The following is a 17,752-nucleotide window of genomic DNA, read 5'->3' as shown; positions in this document are numbered from 1 at the left end:
AAAGGAGAACAATAAGCAAAAAATAAGCAAAAACTGGATCGGAGAGCCTGGTGATAGGTCTTCTTTAAGGACTGCTATAGCAACAATACAAAACTACCCTAAATAGGAGTTAATATTCACAAATACATAGTGTACGTAGTTTTTACATATAGATTGGGAATATTATAAACAGCATAAGGTGCCAACTTTTTAAAAAGATTATACTGCTCACGTAACCCATCCATATAATTGAAAAATGCCATGTAGACATGGTAGTGGCTCAGTAGCACAAATAAAGGTGAGGTCAAACAACCGCAGAGCTGACTCCTATGATGAGAGATTATACTATTTTATCAATATATGTTTTTAGGGAAAGTGGTGTTTTTAAAATGAGCATTTTACAATTGAAAAAAAAACAAAACACATTTTTTCCCATTTAGTTTTGAGTGATGTTCTTTTTCTATCCACAAGTAAATAATTTGTAATTCACATTATTAAAAAATAAACAAACATTCACAAAAAGATGGACTTAAATTAAACAGAATCTAAAACAGGATTACAAATCTCATTAGATGTAAAAGTCAAACTGCCTAATGCTGTGCATTATTCAGAGTATTACAGCAAAGCGAGTTAAAACCAAGCTAAAACACAAATATGTAAAGTCTTATATAGTACAAAAAAATTACTCCCATTTACATGCAAAAAATGTTTACTATTAAACCGCATAATTTTAACCCTAGTGTGTCCATATCGTTAAGCAATTCTGTACACCTGGTTTATGGTTGCAACGATTTATTCACGATTTCTCCAATGTTCCTAGTAGATTTTTTTATCCAATACAAACCAGTATTCAGATTTACTTTATTTGCACACAATATAATTTCATTAAAATTATTAAATTGCACAGACCTCACATTGTAAATGTACTCGTACAAGAACGAACAGCATTCATTTGGGAAGAAATATTTCCAACAATAAAAAGCAACTAAGAATATAAATACAAAGCAACTGCAGTAAAAAGCAATAGGGAAATGCTTAGGCGGGTCCAGTTTAATGAGCGCTCTGGAGCAAGGCAAGTATAAATGCATATAAGAATGGGTTCTGGTGGCTCAGCTACTCTACTGCAGGGAGGATGGAATACCACTAGATTCCTTACCTCGTAGTAGAGAGCTCCAATACTGACTTCTGGTTTTACACTTCCCAGAATGTGAATACTTCCTTGTTCTTTTTTCTGTGAGTGAGGGTCTGCAGGGAGACATATTCAAGTGTGACCAGCTACATGGGAAGGTGCAAGTGGTCATAGCGAGTCAAAGAGGATGCAATACAATGGGGGTATTTGGCACTTTAGGAGATAATTTTAGTGGTAGTGATTGCAAAAATATTTTAATATAGTATAGAAGTCAGGGCCACTATAAGAGGGAAGAAGTAGGGGTGTAAAGGCCAAACAAAGCAGGAGGGCTTGCCTTTCAGTGACATGCAATAGCAAATTCATTAATCAGATGCTTGATTTGATAATGTCATCAAACAATTGGCTGAACACACAAGGTTTGTTGTTTATTGTTGTTGTTTTTTTTTTTTTTTTGTTTTTTTTTAATAAAACACAATGCATTGCTTGTAAGTGTTCTGCAAGGGAATAACTTTACAGGCTGAAGTCCCACCAAGCAGATTTTTATTCTCATATACTTGAATGAAGCGGCTGTGACAATTGTCACATGATCATACAGAGCCAATGGGCTGAAACTTGGCAGACTTTATGAGGTTTGATGTCAGTTTCTCAAGAGCAGAGAACTTGCTCAAGCTGGTAAATGGGACATTTACAGATATTAATACTGAAACATGAATTTAAAAGTAGCAGCATGTTGGCCATTTCTAAATCTCTTATGTGTAGTTGAATGGAACCAAGAGCACCACTTTATTCGGACAGTAATTTAAAACAAAAATCTGAATACTTTATATACCAACTGAAGATCTGGTAAGGCTCTTCCCTAGGTGATGGAAGTTGTACTTTAAATGCCACATTTTTTTTATTGATACCTAGACTGGCACCCATCACACCTGTGTACTTCCATGCACTCAGTACTTCCTGAGACTTAATCACCTTTTATTTCTAAAAGGCGGCTATATCTGTCCCCTTGTCCCGATTTATCAACAACCCATTTGTTTCTATTATATTTAACCTATAAATCAGGCCTGTCCAACCTGCGGCCCTCCAGATGTTATAAAACTACAAGTCCCAGCATGCCCTTCCAGCTATCAACAGGTTGTCTACTGGCAAAGCATGCTGGGGCTTGTAGTTTCACAACATTTGGAGGGCCGCAGGGTTGGACAGGCCTGCTATAAATTATCCCATCAGCTATTTTGGCAGTTAAAATGAGTCGGACATTCGACCTCCTAGGCAGCTGTAATGAGCACAATTTTATATCTAAAACGTCTATTGAAAAAATGATCATGACAAATACTCAGACAATTCCTGAATACTTTCACAGAAGAGTATGAAAAAAAGAAATTAAAATTAATATGTAATGTAAAATATGACTAGCATGAGCAGAACTAAAAAGTTAGATGAGGCTTTGTACTGCGTCTTTACATAGGATGATAACCCCAAAGTAAATTAATTGTAGGGTTAGTGGGACAGGTCCTGACCCTTGTACTGCACACTGGGTTAAAACAGTTCCAGTAATTAGTGTCTAATGATCAGAACATCACCGGTTGCCTCTTCTTTTACAGTAACACACATGATCAGACTTGAAGATGAAGACATGTATAGCTACCAGAAGCGCAACAGCTCAGGGAAACACGAGAAGATCCAGTTTAAGGGCCACCTACTATGACATGAAAGTACTTTCATAGTTTAAAGCATTTCACATTTGGAATGCTTAAAAAACAAAATTACAAAGTTAATTCACATGCCCCGTCTCCTTCAAATGGGTTTCTCTACAGTTCTATATGAATTTCTACACCTTTAAAGCCCAGTAATATGCAGCATCTAAGCATTTTCCCCAAATACACCACTATTTGATATTCAATATATATCAAAAGCTAAGCACTACTCAACTGGATGGCATACATGGAAATTCTGGATTAGTCCAGTCCACCATGTTTTCTTTCACACCTAAGCAGCATGTGCATAGTTAGGAGAAAGACAACCTCTGTAACGCAGCAGACTTGGAGTGACTGACAGCCTGGCAGGCTAGACAGGATCTATCCTAAGAGTATGTGGCAGATGCTTCAGTTGTCTTTAAAAGACGTAACTTGTGCGTTTTAATCGGGCTGTGGAGGAATTCAAGGTTAGCACTGAATGTACTTTACCTCAATGGATCAGGTCTAAAAGTGTAGGGGTCCTATTTCTGAACAATTTGAAACATTGCTACACGTCAATTTTAATTTCTTTATCGCAATGATGAGAAATTGATTTGGAATTTATTAAAATTGATTATATGGAACAGCGGGCTCAGATAGGAGACTGTCTCGGCGATATTCATAGTAAAGTGATTGCTGATCTTAATGAAATGGCTGAGTTGGCAATGGTGGGAGCACGAAGCCTACCAGCGAGGGATCCGAAGATCCCTCTCCCGCAGTGCTATTCCCCATAAGTATAACTTCTAACAGAAGAATTTTGAAGCTTGATAAATAGGACACCAATGGGGACTGGATTTGCGAATGAAGAGGCTGGGATTGCCAGCACATATAGAAGATATCTACTGCGATCCACTAATAAAAGTAGGTTTGAAACTTGCAAATGCAGCAAAATTAATACCATTCGGAGATTAGATAAATAGGCCCTTAGTCTGTAAAGTTTTCCTCCCTTAATGACACATTAAGTTTATGAAGGACAATCACCCAAGACTCATGCATCAGTTGGCCCTCTCACAGGGAGATTTCCGTGAGGAATGAAGTCATTCCAGATGTGAAAATGTTAGTAATAAATATGTCCAGATTTTGAACTGTGCTCAGATAAGACCAGAAATAGATTTGCTGTATTGATTAGAGCAAGTAGGTTATTTGTGCATCTATAACTCTAACACTGTAACATTTAATAAGTTTTAATTATTTTATAGCAAACAATGTTCTGTAACTCTCACACAAAAGGTAGAGGCAGACATTGTGTAGGCCCAACCAATATTCAGTCCATCTAATAACTAGGAACTAGAGACATTAGTGAGGAATGAAGCAGAAGGGCTGGCCATTATATGAAGATTGGCACAAAATGGCTGTCTTTAGCCATGAGTTACACCATATCTATGTTATCCCTTACAACCGTGTAATGTGTAAAGTGATAGGGGGGAATGGGAGCACGGTACACTGACATGAGGTAGCTAACAGAAAAGCAGAGAAGGTGGCACAGAATTAAACACAAGGAACATAAAAAAGATAAAGAAGAAACCGCTTGTTTAGCTGTAGGAGAAGTACAAAATTACGAATCTAAACATCAATACACAATCTTCTAATTTAACATAGTCACAAATAAGGCACCTACAGTCTAATGACTGCCATTTGTACGAAGGTGTAATTGACAATAATGGTGCAGTGAAAAATAAAAACCAAAAAACTATTTTTTATTATTCCTAAAACAAAAATTTAAATAAAAGTATGTTCAAACCATGACACTAATGGCAGCAGCTTAAACCACTATATTGAAAGAAATTATGTAAATCTTTAAGTGCCACAACAATGCTCCCTGTGGTACTGTGACACAAACACGCCCAAGTGTGGATGTCCCTCTCACAACATGCATGAAGTGCCCAGTCAGTACATGCAAAAGGGTATTGTGAACATGAAACGGATATTTCTGTGATTACCAAAGGAGTCAGTCTAAAGGAGTCCTCAAAGTTAACTCACATAAAAAAAAAAAAAACCTGGTGAAAACATGTTGAAATAAACACACCCATAAACGTATATTGAGGACAATGCACATTTTCAGATGTATGCATGTCATTTTACATATACATTAGAGTTTACCAATGAACGGCCAATTAAGATTATTAAAAAGAAAAAAAACAAAACACACTAAAAAAAAACAAAAAAAAAAAACTTTTTACAGTTCTGGGACCAATAAAACATCCCCATACTCCAGAAAAAAGATATTAATGAGAAAGTAGAGGCTGCATTTACTGCAATATAAGCCATTTATGTATTATATAAATGTTGGCCCAATATATGGTACCACTATAGATAAGTTGGTTTTGACTGACCAACTATTTATTTCCCCTTTTCTCTTCCACCAATTTTTCTTAGTTTGGTCTAGCTGTTATTTACCATTTGTATTTTGCAAAAGCAAAGCAAATATGATTAATTTTATATGTTACAAGACAGACAGTCATTATATATCAGTCTCTCTTCATTTTAGATTTTGATGAAATGGAGGACACCCTGCTACTGGCATAGGGATCACTGATCTCTACAGAGAGATGGACTGACAGCGCATGTCAGAGCAGAGATACAGCAACGAAAAACATGTTCTATTACAGTGTTGGCTAACCTAACTACAAGTCCCAGCATGCTTTGCCAATATTTAGTAGCTTATTGCTGGAAGGAGTATGCTGGGACTTGTAGTTTCACAACACCTGTAGTGTCACAGGTTAGCCAACACTGTTCTATTATGTCCCATCCCTGTTCTGTCATTCACCTTCATAATGTACCTCCGTGAACTGTCAGTCTGTCTAGTGCTACTTTGCACAAGCAGCAGTCTCTTCTCTGTTTTGCTCTGTGGGCAGAGACAACCAATCTGAATGGGGAGATGGAGTAACATACACACAGGTACGTTACAGAAGGGGATGGCGAAACAAGGAAGGAGGAAAATAAAACATCATCTAATTTCCCTCTCCAACTGCGCATCTTTAAATGGCACGTGCGCTCAGTCAATCCATCTTTCTATAGAGATCAGTCTCTCCTCCATTTCTCCTGTCAAGAACCAGAATGAAGGGAAAACCAAACTTAAAAATTACAGTGTACACATCGCCATACTTGGCTTACAGGGACATATTTCACCAACACTGACATTTTTAACCTACACAAATTGATCAAATCAAAATAAAGTGGTGTTAACGGAAAAACAAAATGGCTTCTAGGAAGTCAACTGGACACCGCGATACTTTGAATTTTGCGAGTTTGGAGAACAAGAGCTGGTGTGTTTAATTTTAGCTAAATTAGCAAGCAACTTATATAATGTGGTAATTACCCAGTAATTATTAAGTGTTGCTTATTTCTGCCATGCTTTGATGCACTTTTTAATTGAAGTAGTAGATTAAAAAAAAAGCTGCTGGCATATCATCAGCCTGTTAGCGTTGCCATCAGTCTCGAAGTAATAAATAGAATAGAAATCTGAGAAAAGTATACTTACCTAAACCACTGTGCTTCTGTTCCAAGAGTCCTGGCAGCTCTCAGATGGCTGTTATTATCCGAAAGCACCTGAAGTAGAGAGATTCCTTAGTGAGACGCAGAAGGGAAAATAAGTAACAGGTTTGTGACTTGATATAGGGCCGCCTGTCCCAGACATGTAATGTTAATACAGATAAATGATGCATGTTAGTGGGGGGAAAAGAACGTAATCATGCTGAAATGGAGTCCACTTCACAGAAGAGACCTGTGGTAATTGGGTGGTGCAAAGCGATCATTCAAAAAATGTAGTAATGGCCACACAAATTACATATATACGGCATAAACACAAACAAATAACAGCTTCCATTTGCAAACCATAGGCACACTTGTTCAATGTGCCCTATAAAATAAGCAAGGCTGGAGAACAGGCAGCTGGGAAACCAACAAGCCACAAGTCACTATAATCCATGCACAGGACATTAAAGAGTGAGCCTGAAGAGCACGTACAGCTCAGCCAGTATATAACATACAGCCTTTTCCTGAAAACCACTTCAGAGGTGTTCAAAGCAACAGAAAGACTCTTAAGAAGAACATGGAAATGCCTAACAGAACCTCTTCCATCATCAGTCACAGTTTGTAGACTTGGAATATGAGGAGAATTCCTTAGTGCATCATACAGCACATTACTACTGACCTTTTATCAAGATATAGACGGTGCTCAACCACTCTGAAGTCCACACTTAGCGGAGGAAGCCATTATGTGTACTGCAATATCATTAACATTGCTCACAAAATGGCTGCCTCCACTGTGTGTAGATCTGGGTACACTTTAATGCAAGGGCACTGGTACTATCGGCTTAACATTTCTTTTTAGCTGGGCACAATAGGGGTAGCATGGCAGCCACCCTTCACAATCATAAACACAAATGTAAATGAACACTACAAATATGCAAAAAAATTATCTATAAAGAGACCATATTTTAAACTGATTATTATCTATTCTAGAGTTTTGCTTTATACAAGCACGCTTACAAAACACTTAAAGAGAGTGTATTTTCTTCCTTAAATGTACATGCAGAACATATTTGCCAGCCTTCCATTATACCCAATCTTATGGTTACGCTAAAAAGCGTTTATTAACATAATTGATATTGTGGAATAATAATAAATCACATACAATGCTATAAAATGCTACAGAATAGTTCAAAATAAATATTCCATTCTAGAATGTTCTATTCTAGGTACTGCTTCCAGTGTAGCTATATCGGTCCTCATTTTTGTTTTCTTTCTACCAGACATTGGTTTATGATAGTGGAGTGGTGACCTCCTGCCAAGTGAGATGCCAGCAATTCTCTGAACTCTCTGGGAATAACAAATCAGGCAGGAACATAGCAATTATTGGTGTGACCTGTAGTTATTCCAGGTCAGGTAAGGACAACCTGTGGCTCTCCAAGGCCCAGTGTACCGTGCCAGCTATCAGCTAGCCATCTACTGGCAAAGCATGCTGGGGCTTTTAGTGTCACAACACCCAGAGAGCCACAGGTTGGCCTGGACTGTTTGAAAAATTCATGGAAGAAGTGCTGTTATTTCGTTAATACATTAGGTAGGTGTTAAAAATGAAGAAAGATTAGTTTTGATATTTATCTCCTGCACAATTAACATGAGCAAATGGATACATTTTCACTGTGGACAAATAAAACCAGAAATTATTTTTTGACCCTCATTGGATTAATAGCATCACTTTTACCATTAAAAGGGTGTGTTATTGCACAATTGCAAAATTATTTGATGCTATATTATAGTCTTAAAGGACAGCTAAGACAACATTTTTATTTTAAATAAAAAAAATGTAATCTGTTCAAACAGCAATGTTATAGTATTTAAAAAATAAAAAAAAATGATGTGTTTTTTTAAGTAAACAAGCAATGTGCCAAAGCTATAAATGTGACATTGACAGTAATGCAAAAATACTGCTACCTGCTGACGTCAAGTGCCGGCACATTGATGAAGAGGATTAGATGTCCTTTAATACAGTTTCTGGTTGATCTTTGTGTTTAACTAAAAATGTTTAGTGAAGTAAAGTTTAAAAACCTGTTGCCATGAGCCAAAAATACTGGATGTGAAAGCCAATGATTTAGGGGACACAGGGGAAGAAGTGATTTGATCCCCTGATCTGCGTCTTCGACGCCCAGAACCCACAGCACTGGTGTAATGCATCAGGTACCGATACACTCTGGCTAGACACACTCAGGGGGCTCTCTTCCTAAAAGTGAGAAAGGGGGCAAAACAGCAAAGCATGCAAAGTTAGATATAAAGCCAAATCACCAGGTAAAAATCAAAAATAAATTCTTGTTTGTAGTCCACAAAAAAAACAAAAACTAAAGAAATATCCTTTAATGTGTGGCATGTTGATAGCAAAAGGCTACTAATGTTACAGACTTGACTTCCTGTATTAGAAGCATTTATTATGCAAAAGCTTATTGCTACTATTTTTAACACAAAACACCTAAGACATGTGCACGAGAGGACAGGACAATGACTAAAACCATGACCCTAGAAAGATCAGGCGATGGATTCAACGTCACAGCTTCCGGCACATGTAATATTAGCAGTGTCACAGGGATTAGAGGATGAAACACTAGACAAGCATTGGTGCTTATTCTCAAACCTGTACATGGCTTTACAGAGGTACATAAGCAGCTTACTTAATGGTTAGAAATGACAACAAATGTTAAAAATAAATAAACAAAAAGTAAAAAAGGAGAGGTTTCCCATTGCTTCTTTATCAACCTCTTCCTGCTGTGCCATATATATTTCTGTATCTAAATTACAACTATATAACAGCATTGTTGTGCGTTTTAAGTGTAAGTCTCAGGAACCAGTCAGGGAACACAAGAGAAGTTCAAGGGCAACAATAAACTACTACGTTATGAATGTAGTTTTGTAACTTTATTTATAGAAAATAACTGTAATTTGAAATGTGCAGCTTCTAATACTATTTCAAATTTCATTCATGCAATAAGCAAATATCTGACCACTAAACACAATGGAATTTTTTTTTTTTTTTTTTTTTTTTGCAAACAAGCCACATTAAAGGGAGCAAGAATTAAATTTATGTTTAAGGAAAGTTCATGAACAAGGAGAGTAAACCCCAGATACTGTGATAAAGACAAAGCTCTTACCTCCACCGAGCCTATCTTTCTAGAGCGAGGTAAGGGAGACTTTCTGTGAATATGAATAGGATCAGACACCATAGGTTTAAACATCACCAAGGCTCTGTCGGGCTCATCTCTTCTGTACACACAGGATTCTTCATCACTGTCATTGCCGTGAATGTGCTTCTTAGAACTTTCACTCTACAGTTATAAAGAAAATAAAAAAGCATAAAGAGTGAAGTGTACTTACCGTTGTGTCTCTTTCGACCTCATAAAATTGAACAACATTTACAAAAGAATAAAACATTGGTCAAAGCAGATACTCAACACCATTACTAAAGACCAGATTAGAGTCAAAAGCAAAAATAGAAATGTATAAAAAAAAAATCTTGGTGACATATGAATTTATAAGCAAGCTGCAGCTTTACTACATTGTACTTCAGTATCTTCATACTGCATGGAAACCCAGGGAACTTGGCTTAAACTCCCTGATGTGATGATTGCTATGGTAAAACACTCACAATAACTGTATCGGTTTGAAGAGCTGGAACACAGTCCCCTGTGGTGCTCACATTTGGCTAGGATCTCAGTCATCCAAGGCCAACTGAAGGGGAGTGACCACTTTGAGGGCAGGGGCTGGCTGGCAAATTGTAACCTGGGGGGGGGGGGGGGGGGGGCGAGGTCAGGCTTATTCTATTAGAAGCATTTTAAAGGAAATTAAATGCATGTTGTCCAGTGACCCAGACCAAGAAAGCTCACACTACGGGGGCGAACGACATATGCCCACCTGCCCGATGTTTGAGGGAGGTGTGTTTATATAAAAGCCTTCCTCCTTGACTAGCTGAATGTAAGGAAAGGGAGGTCTATTTTTGTCCACCCATTAGTGGCAGTAGCTATACCATATTACCCGTTTGCCTAATGTTAAGTGAGGTAAAAAAAACAAACTAATTCAGAATCAGTCACATTTTCGAACGCCCAATTTTCAGAAAACAAATGTATCCTGCACTGCGAACGAATGAATGCTGAAGCAAGCAATGGCTAATATACCTGGGTGTATGCCAGTGGAATGTAGTGCAGTTATTCTTACCAAAAATTATAAAAGATTTAAACCAAGCTATGAAACTTAAAAGCGTGAGCATGATCATAACACAATCTTATCAGATTTTGTCAGAAACACTAATGTATTGGTTATATGACAGGTCTATAAAAAAAAACAAAAACAAAAAAAAAAACATTAAAATTAGCCAAGAGGCAATCATATAGGACTAAACAAACCTCTCGTGATGCTGGCCTATATCCAAATCCTGAAGGCAAGTTTTTATCCTCCTCACAACCTTTAGCACCTGGGCTGAAATGTAGCTCAACGTGAAACCGCTCCTCGGATGATAGATCCTATATAGGGAGTTAAAAAGCAACAGGAAGGTTTGCACTGTAGTCTTTGTTAAAGGTTTAATCTACCTTTTACCCTATGGCATACCAGCAATACAGACCTAAAATTACCTATTATGCACATAGAACCATTTGCTACATACAGACAGTGTATCCATCACTTGCCTGTACTGCTGCTTTTGCCATCGAGTGGCCAGGTGTATGCAGCCTTCTCTCTATAGCTGGCCCCCACCGAATAGTCATATAATCATAATACTCGGTTTACTGTCGTCTTGGTTTGTGATGTAGAGCTGGGAGCCAGCCAGAGATATAGGACCGCATATGCCCAGCTCCCCAAACAGTAGCAGAATCTGCTACAGTACAGATAAATGCTATATAATAAGTATGACGCACATTATTACAGGTAGGATGGGGGTTATATTTACAAGAGCACTCTGTGGCTCCTTTGATTAACAAAAAGAAAAAAGTCCTCATGCATGGGTGTGTGTAATACAAACCTAACGTTCAAAGACAAATCACCTTATTTGGGTCCTCATAAAGCATAATCACAATCTGAGTCATGTAATTCAGTTCATTTACAAAGTTTAAGTAATCCATTGCCCTCTTCCACTGCTCATCCTTTGTTACCTAGAAAATAATCAAATAATATATGCTTTATTTAAAATAGTATTAAAATAATGTAATGTAGTAGTCAGCACATTGTAAAAAAAAGTAACTTGCAGTACAAGAACACTTTAATGACTTGTATGCTTTCTATTACAATAGGTAAAGCATAGCCAACATTTCATGCAGACATGAGCAAGGTGTACCATTCAACGAAGGCCATTTGTAAAGTATAAAACCACAGCACAAAAATGTTTTTCTTGAGATATTATAGACCCACTTCAATACAAAAGGCACCTTTTTACCAGAAAGCACATGTATTTGATGGCCAACAAGGAAGCACCAGCAGGCAGGCAAAAATTTGCACTGGCCAAAGGGAGGATGTGGGCCCATCAAGGGCATTCCTTGCCGATTAGACACAAGAGCAGCCTCACCCATAAGCTTATAGAGAGATGTATTGAGCACCTTCCAGTTACACTTCAGTGAAACAATCCAATCTGTTCCATTGTTAAAAAGTTCACAAAAACAGTTACATATAATACAGACAGTCCCAATGTTCCCTCACTCTCCTGAAGGTATTTTAGGAGAAAACTATAAGTTCAAATTAATAGAAGGGGTGGTCTTAATATAGCAGTAAGCTGGGCATTTCATTTGAATTTTAATGTTTTTACCAGGCACATTTTCTGGAGCATTTGTCACCCTGCAAAACTAGTAGCAGATTTATTCTTATAGTGCTGTTTTCACAGACCATGAAGTGAGCATGCATCTCGCACACATAAAGCTGTGTTGCGCAGCTCCAAAGATTAAGGCTGAGGCGGATTGGCCATAGACCTTAACAGGGCTTTTCTGGATAGGCCAATGTCTTCCTGAGGCCACCTTGAGGCAGTGAGACAGTGACAGGCTGTGTGCACATCCTGAGCTGCAGCAGACTCTGCTCAGCAGACCTGTCTTTATTTAGTGGTTATGTGTCTGAGGAAGGCTGGCTGCTTGATCTGTTTCTCTGGGTTTGACCAGCTATGCCTGGACAACCCCTGCCGAGTGATACTCCAACTGAGAGATAATAGGGACACAGGGAGAGAGGGGGGACACAGGGAGAGAGAGACTAATAGGCAGCTATGAGAAAGACAGGCTGTGAGATATAAGTGTCAGTCAGAGAGTGACAGGCTTAGAGGTTAGAGAGACAGCTGAGAGAAGCAGCTATGAGAGAGACAGGCTACAAAAGACAGATTGAGAGCTTAGAGACAGCTGTGACAAAGATATGTTGACAGAGACCGAGAGCTGAGGGAGACTCCTGTGAGAGAAACAGGCTGAGAGAGAGAAAAAACACATAGAGATGTGCTCAGAGCTGTTAAGAGAGAGAGGCAGCTGTAAGATGCGGGATGAGTGCTGAGAGACAGGCTGAGAACTGAGAGAGACCCCTGCTTGGCTCTGCTGAAGATCTCCTGAGGAGTACTGCATAGAAACATCTCTCCAGCCCCAACCCTCCATACACCAGCCACTCCCTCGCCATAGGAGCATCCCCTCCCGCACAGAAGAAGCTCCAAGCTACAGATTCCCCTCTTCCTCCTCCTGTCCAGCAGCCAAAAAGGGAAACTCTCCAGCGGAGAACTAGCTCACTCCAACAAGTTGCTTAGTTAAAACCTGACCCTCAGCAATAATAGGGCCTCCAGCCCTCCACCACTGCCACGGGCCTCAGAAAGAAGAGGCTGAGACAGGCCGTGGAAGTTTGTAAATGATCCTTCGTGTAAAGATGAGAAAATTCAAATAAACTATCTTATGATGCAACTTCCCTTCTAATAACCTTTTATTTCCAATACCTGCAATGGGAAAGGACATGTAACATATAAGCTTAGTTAACAACACTGTCAACACATGTACTGTCCTACAAGGACCAATAGTATCAGTGAACCATTGTTTTAAAACAAAATAGGCAGCTCCCAATAGCAAATCTGACAATTGTGGTCTAAATAGCAAAACTATGATGTACTCTAATACCCAAACAAATATTAGCAATCATTGTTCAATTTTCACTGATATTATACCACTTCATGCACACATTCCTCATTTCATTCACCTTCATCAGAAAGATGTCATATATGGTTTTTATAGCTAAGATTATACTGTTCATAGCAACTCAGCTCCTATTTATGTACCAAATAGTGTCAACTACTACACATACCTGCTATACCATGATATAGTTACAAGGCACATTCATTCCCGTCTCTCACCACTAGGTGGCCACTCATCTCCACATCCATACTACAGTATTTGGTTTAAGCATTAAAGTCTGAGGAATTTCTGAATTTATTTTACAGGTTTATTAATTTGACAAATGCATTTCCATGCAAATTATTCATGGCATTCTTCAAGGAATGGGAACAGATGCTTACTATTACTATAAAATAATGAATGGGTAAAAATATATACTGGCCTACATTCATTTTACAATAACATTTTCTCATTGGAACTTGCTATACGGATTTCACATAAAGTAACTGTTATTGTATAATAATAATGCAAGTATAGCAAATGCCACAAGCATAATAAACAAAACAGCACTTATTGCTGTTTTCAGTTCCGATGTCATGAAATCTGTAAAAATATTGCCATATCAGCAACGCATAAATGATTCATCATTAACGAAATCCTGACAAACAAGAAAAAGGTAGCATCTCACTCTGTACTGGTTTTAGTCTCGCTTTAAAATAATTGGCCATCATCATAGTAGTAATAGCAGGTTTAAATATTTAAAAATACAGAAAGCATTGTGAATACATAGATCTATTTTATGCAAATAAATCTGTATTACTTACATCACAGAGTGCCCCGAATCGGAGAATGGACAGCAGCGAGTGTACATGACTTTCACTGGTAAAGTACAGACGTGTACGTACATGCCGTTCAGGAGACATCACTCCCCGGGAATATCTGGAATATTGAAATTGAAATTGAAAAGGTTTCTTGGATGTTTTTCTAGTTTCACTATACATTAAGGGCACGCTCTGCACAAATATTATTGATATAAATCATACATTTATTTACTAGGGTTCCAAATATTTCTTATTGTTTGAACCAACACGTTCTTTGCCACAAAATGTAATCAACCACAAAAAAAAAAATCAACCTCAACTACTCTGTAGTAATACTATCCATCCCGACTTAATCTGACTTATAGAAGTAACTCAAAGATTAAGTACTCTCGTCATGTAACCATGACAATAAGGGACATTTATGAAAACAGTTGTTGTCCATAGCAACCATATGTTTGTCATTTTCCCAGTGCAGTATAGAAAATTAAAAGCAATTTATGAATAACCATATTTCCTTTGCACCAGTTTTTTCATTTATTTTTTTTAATGTCCCGTAGAGGCTAGCGGACCGTATTCAAATTCCAGTACCTGCTCCAGCTGCAGTTAGACAAGTCAATTGAAGCACAGCAGACAGACCAGGGCGTACATGTATCAAGCTGAGAGTTTTCCGGCGGGTTTGAAAAACCAATCAGATTCTATCTATCATTTATTTAATACATTCTACAAAATGATAGCTAGAATCTGATTGGTTGCTATTGGCAACATCTCCATTTTCAAACCTGACGGAAAACTGTCAGCTTGATACATTTACCCCCAGAAAAAAAAAAGTGCATTTTCATTTATAAATAGGTCATGTGATGTGTGCAGTAATTTTCCACTTTTTTTTTGTAGGAGTTTTAATAAATGTCCTCCTTTGTCTCTCTCTGGCCCAGGACCAAAATACACATTGTAAGCTCAACTTCCCAAGGAAACCGTACCAGAACTGCTTAATATACAGCGCTAAACACAATTGTATGTTTGTGTGAAATAAAAAAAAAAAAAAAAAAAAAAAAAAAAATTATATATATATATATATATATATATATATATATATATATTACACACACACTTTTCACGTGTATACAAAATAGCTCATAAGCTGAAATCAGACAGGCTGCTATTCAATGTGAGATAATAGCATAATAAGGAAGCACAGAGTTGTGGCTCCGGCTACTTAGACTTATTTATATAAAGTCTCACATATAATTATATATATATATATATATATATATATATATATAATTATATATATATATATATATATATATATATATATATATATATATATATATATATATATATATATATATATATTATTTTTTGTAATGAATCAACACCTTATGTTCAAGAGCTAAATAATTCAAAATACCCCGATAGGCTCACACTGCGATACTGACAACTTGCAGCAGTCCTACCATCATCACCATTTATTTATATAGCGCCACTGATTCCGCAGCGCTGTACAGAGAACTCACTCACATCAGTTAAGGGTGAAGTTTTTAAATAAAGCACCAAAATGTTACCAAGAACAGAACATGCTATGTTTTGTGTTGTGTCACAGAAGAAGCTAGTAATAGTTATCTTGCAGGTCAGGTTACGTGGATGTGATAAATAATACAAATAACAGAGAATTGTTACCAAATGATTTTGAATTTGGGCTAATTGTGAACCCATTTGCAGTGCAATACTTCACAGACTTGTTAAATAAACAGATTAATAATACTTCTTACAGTGGATGAAGTTTATTTACAGTGTCGTCATCTTGAGTCCTCTGTAGATCAGTGCGAATCTTTCGAACAAGAGGTGTGCAGTAACCTTTGGCAATCTCTAGTTTCTCGCCTTTGGATATTCCATATTCCTAGAAAACAAGGAACAACTTCTTAATTAAAAAAAAGTTACGGCTTAGCACGAAAGAGAGTGTCGGAGCAAATGACTTTATAAAAATAACCCCCTAAAAAAAAAAATAACAAAAAAAAAAAAAATCCCACACCCTCTCTTTAACCATGCTGCTACATAATGCAGAGTGATAGAGGTACAATGATTAATATTAGTTGTAGTGAATTGCAAAATCTCAATGGCATTTTGGAACCTTCCAGTATATTATATTAATCCTGTCAGAAAAATGTAACTCATAAATAATGTACCATCAGCAGCCCCATCATATTTACCTTGTTTGGTACATTTATTAAACACTCCCAGTGACCTACCCTGCACAGTGCTTTTCAAATCTAAGTGACTAGCATTAAGGGGACAAAAAAAAAAAAAAAGGGAATGTAAAATTCTGTGTCACGTGATCTAAGTTAAGTGTTTTTGCTCTGTTACTATAATTTTAATATTTGAATTTTATGGTGTAACACTACAGTGTTACAAATGATGGCTGTGTCAATAAAGTTTTTTTAGGTCAGGCTACAATGATTGGATTTACCCCTGCTCCCAGATAGGTTCATTTCTGTACTCCAAGTTTAGGCTGAAGGAAGCAGACTGCCTAGGTATTGACTGCTCCTTCAGTTACCTGGTCTGCCCATCATCATCATTTATTTATATAGCGCCACTAATTCCGCAGCGCTGTACAGAGAACTCATTCACAACAGTCCCTGCCCCATTGGGGCTTACAGTCTAAATTCCCTAACATACACAGACAGACACAGACTAGGGTCAATTTGTTAGCAGCCAATTAACCTACCAGTATGTTGTTTTTTTTTGAGTGTGGGAGGAAACTGGAGCACCCAGAGGAAACCCACACAAACACAGGGAGAACATACAAACTCCACATAGATAAGGCCATGGTTTGGAATTGAACACATGACCCCAGTGCTGTGAGGCAGAAGTGCTAACCACTGAGCCACCGTGCTGCCAATGTGATAAGTAGATTACCCATACAGATGGCATGCCCTAAGACTGAAGGAACTGGTTTACACCAACTCTATTCCCCCCCAGTGTATAACACAGAGACCATTTTTGGCAGGACAGCAGACCATGCATACCAAGATAGTCAGCAAACTAGGTCTTACAGTTTTGAAACACACGCCAATCGTTTAATATTAATGTTGTCAGTATACAGATGATGTAGCTGAACAAAGTTACCTGAGGAATAACAATATCAGCTAGCGCCTTGGAAAGCCTGTACAATTCCATTGTGTTCTCCAGTTTCAGTGAGCAGTTATGTTGTACGTCATACTTAATGCAGTCATAAATGTCAGGAATTTTGCTGATGTCATATCTTCCATTTTTGGTTTTGAAATCTTTTTCCAATTTGGACCACCTGCGTAGCATCAGCTCCAAGGTCTCGCTGTGGTACAGATGAATATCTGCAAGGGGAAGCCATGTAATACATAGATATGTGTTCATTACAAAATGAGAAATGATTCAAGTGCTCGTTACAGACTTAATTTGTGTTGGAAAAATGGCAACAAACAACTGCGAGAGCTTATAAACCATTAAGGTTATTGGTTTCAAATT

At 37.6% G+C, this 17,752-nt stretch overlaps 1 protein-coding gene across 1 annotated transcript in view; it reads right to left on the bottom strand.

The window, feature by feature from the left end:
- PPIP5K2 (diphosphoinositol pentakisphosphate kinase 2) overlaps positions 1-17,752 on the bottom strand; it is a 61,382-nt gene that overhangs the window by 11,176 nt on the left and 32,454 nt on the right. The window contains 10 exon segments of the mRNA XM_075181421.1: positions 1,136-1,224; positions 6,320-6,387; positions 8,389-8,521; positions 8,523-8,560; positions 9,480-9,653; positions 10,728-10,844; positions 11,361-11,468; positions 14,258-14,372; positions 16,024-16,151; positions 17,378-17,601. Of these exon segments, the coding sequence (XP_075037522.1) occupies positions 1,136-1,224; positions 6,320-6,387; positions 8,389-8,521; positions 8,523-8,560; positions 9,480-9,653; positions 10,728-10,844; positions 11,361-11,468; positions 14,258-14,372; positions 16,024-16,151; positions 17,378-17,601 (1,194 nt within the window).

This window comes from Mixophyes fleayi, chromosome 1 (genome assembly GCF_038048845.1).
Source record: "Mixophyes fleayi isolate aMixFle1 chromosome 1, aMixFle1.hap1, whole genome shotgun sequence".
Taxonomy (NCBI): Eukaryota; Metazoa; Chordata; class Amphibia; order Anura; family Limnodynastidae; genus Mixophyes; species Mixophyes fleayi.
Note: the sequence above shows the minus strand (reverse complement) of the source record. Positions and strands in the feature narration are given on the sequence as shown.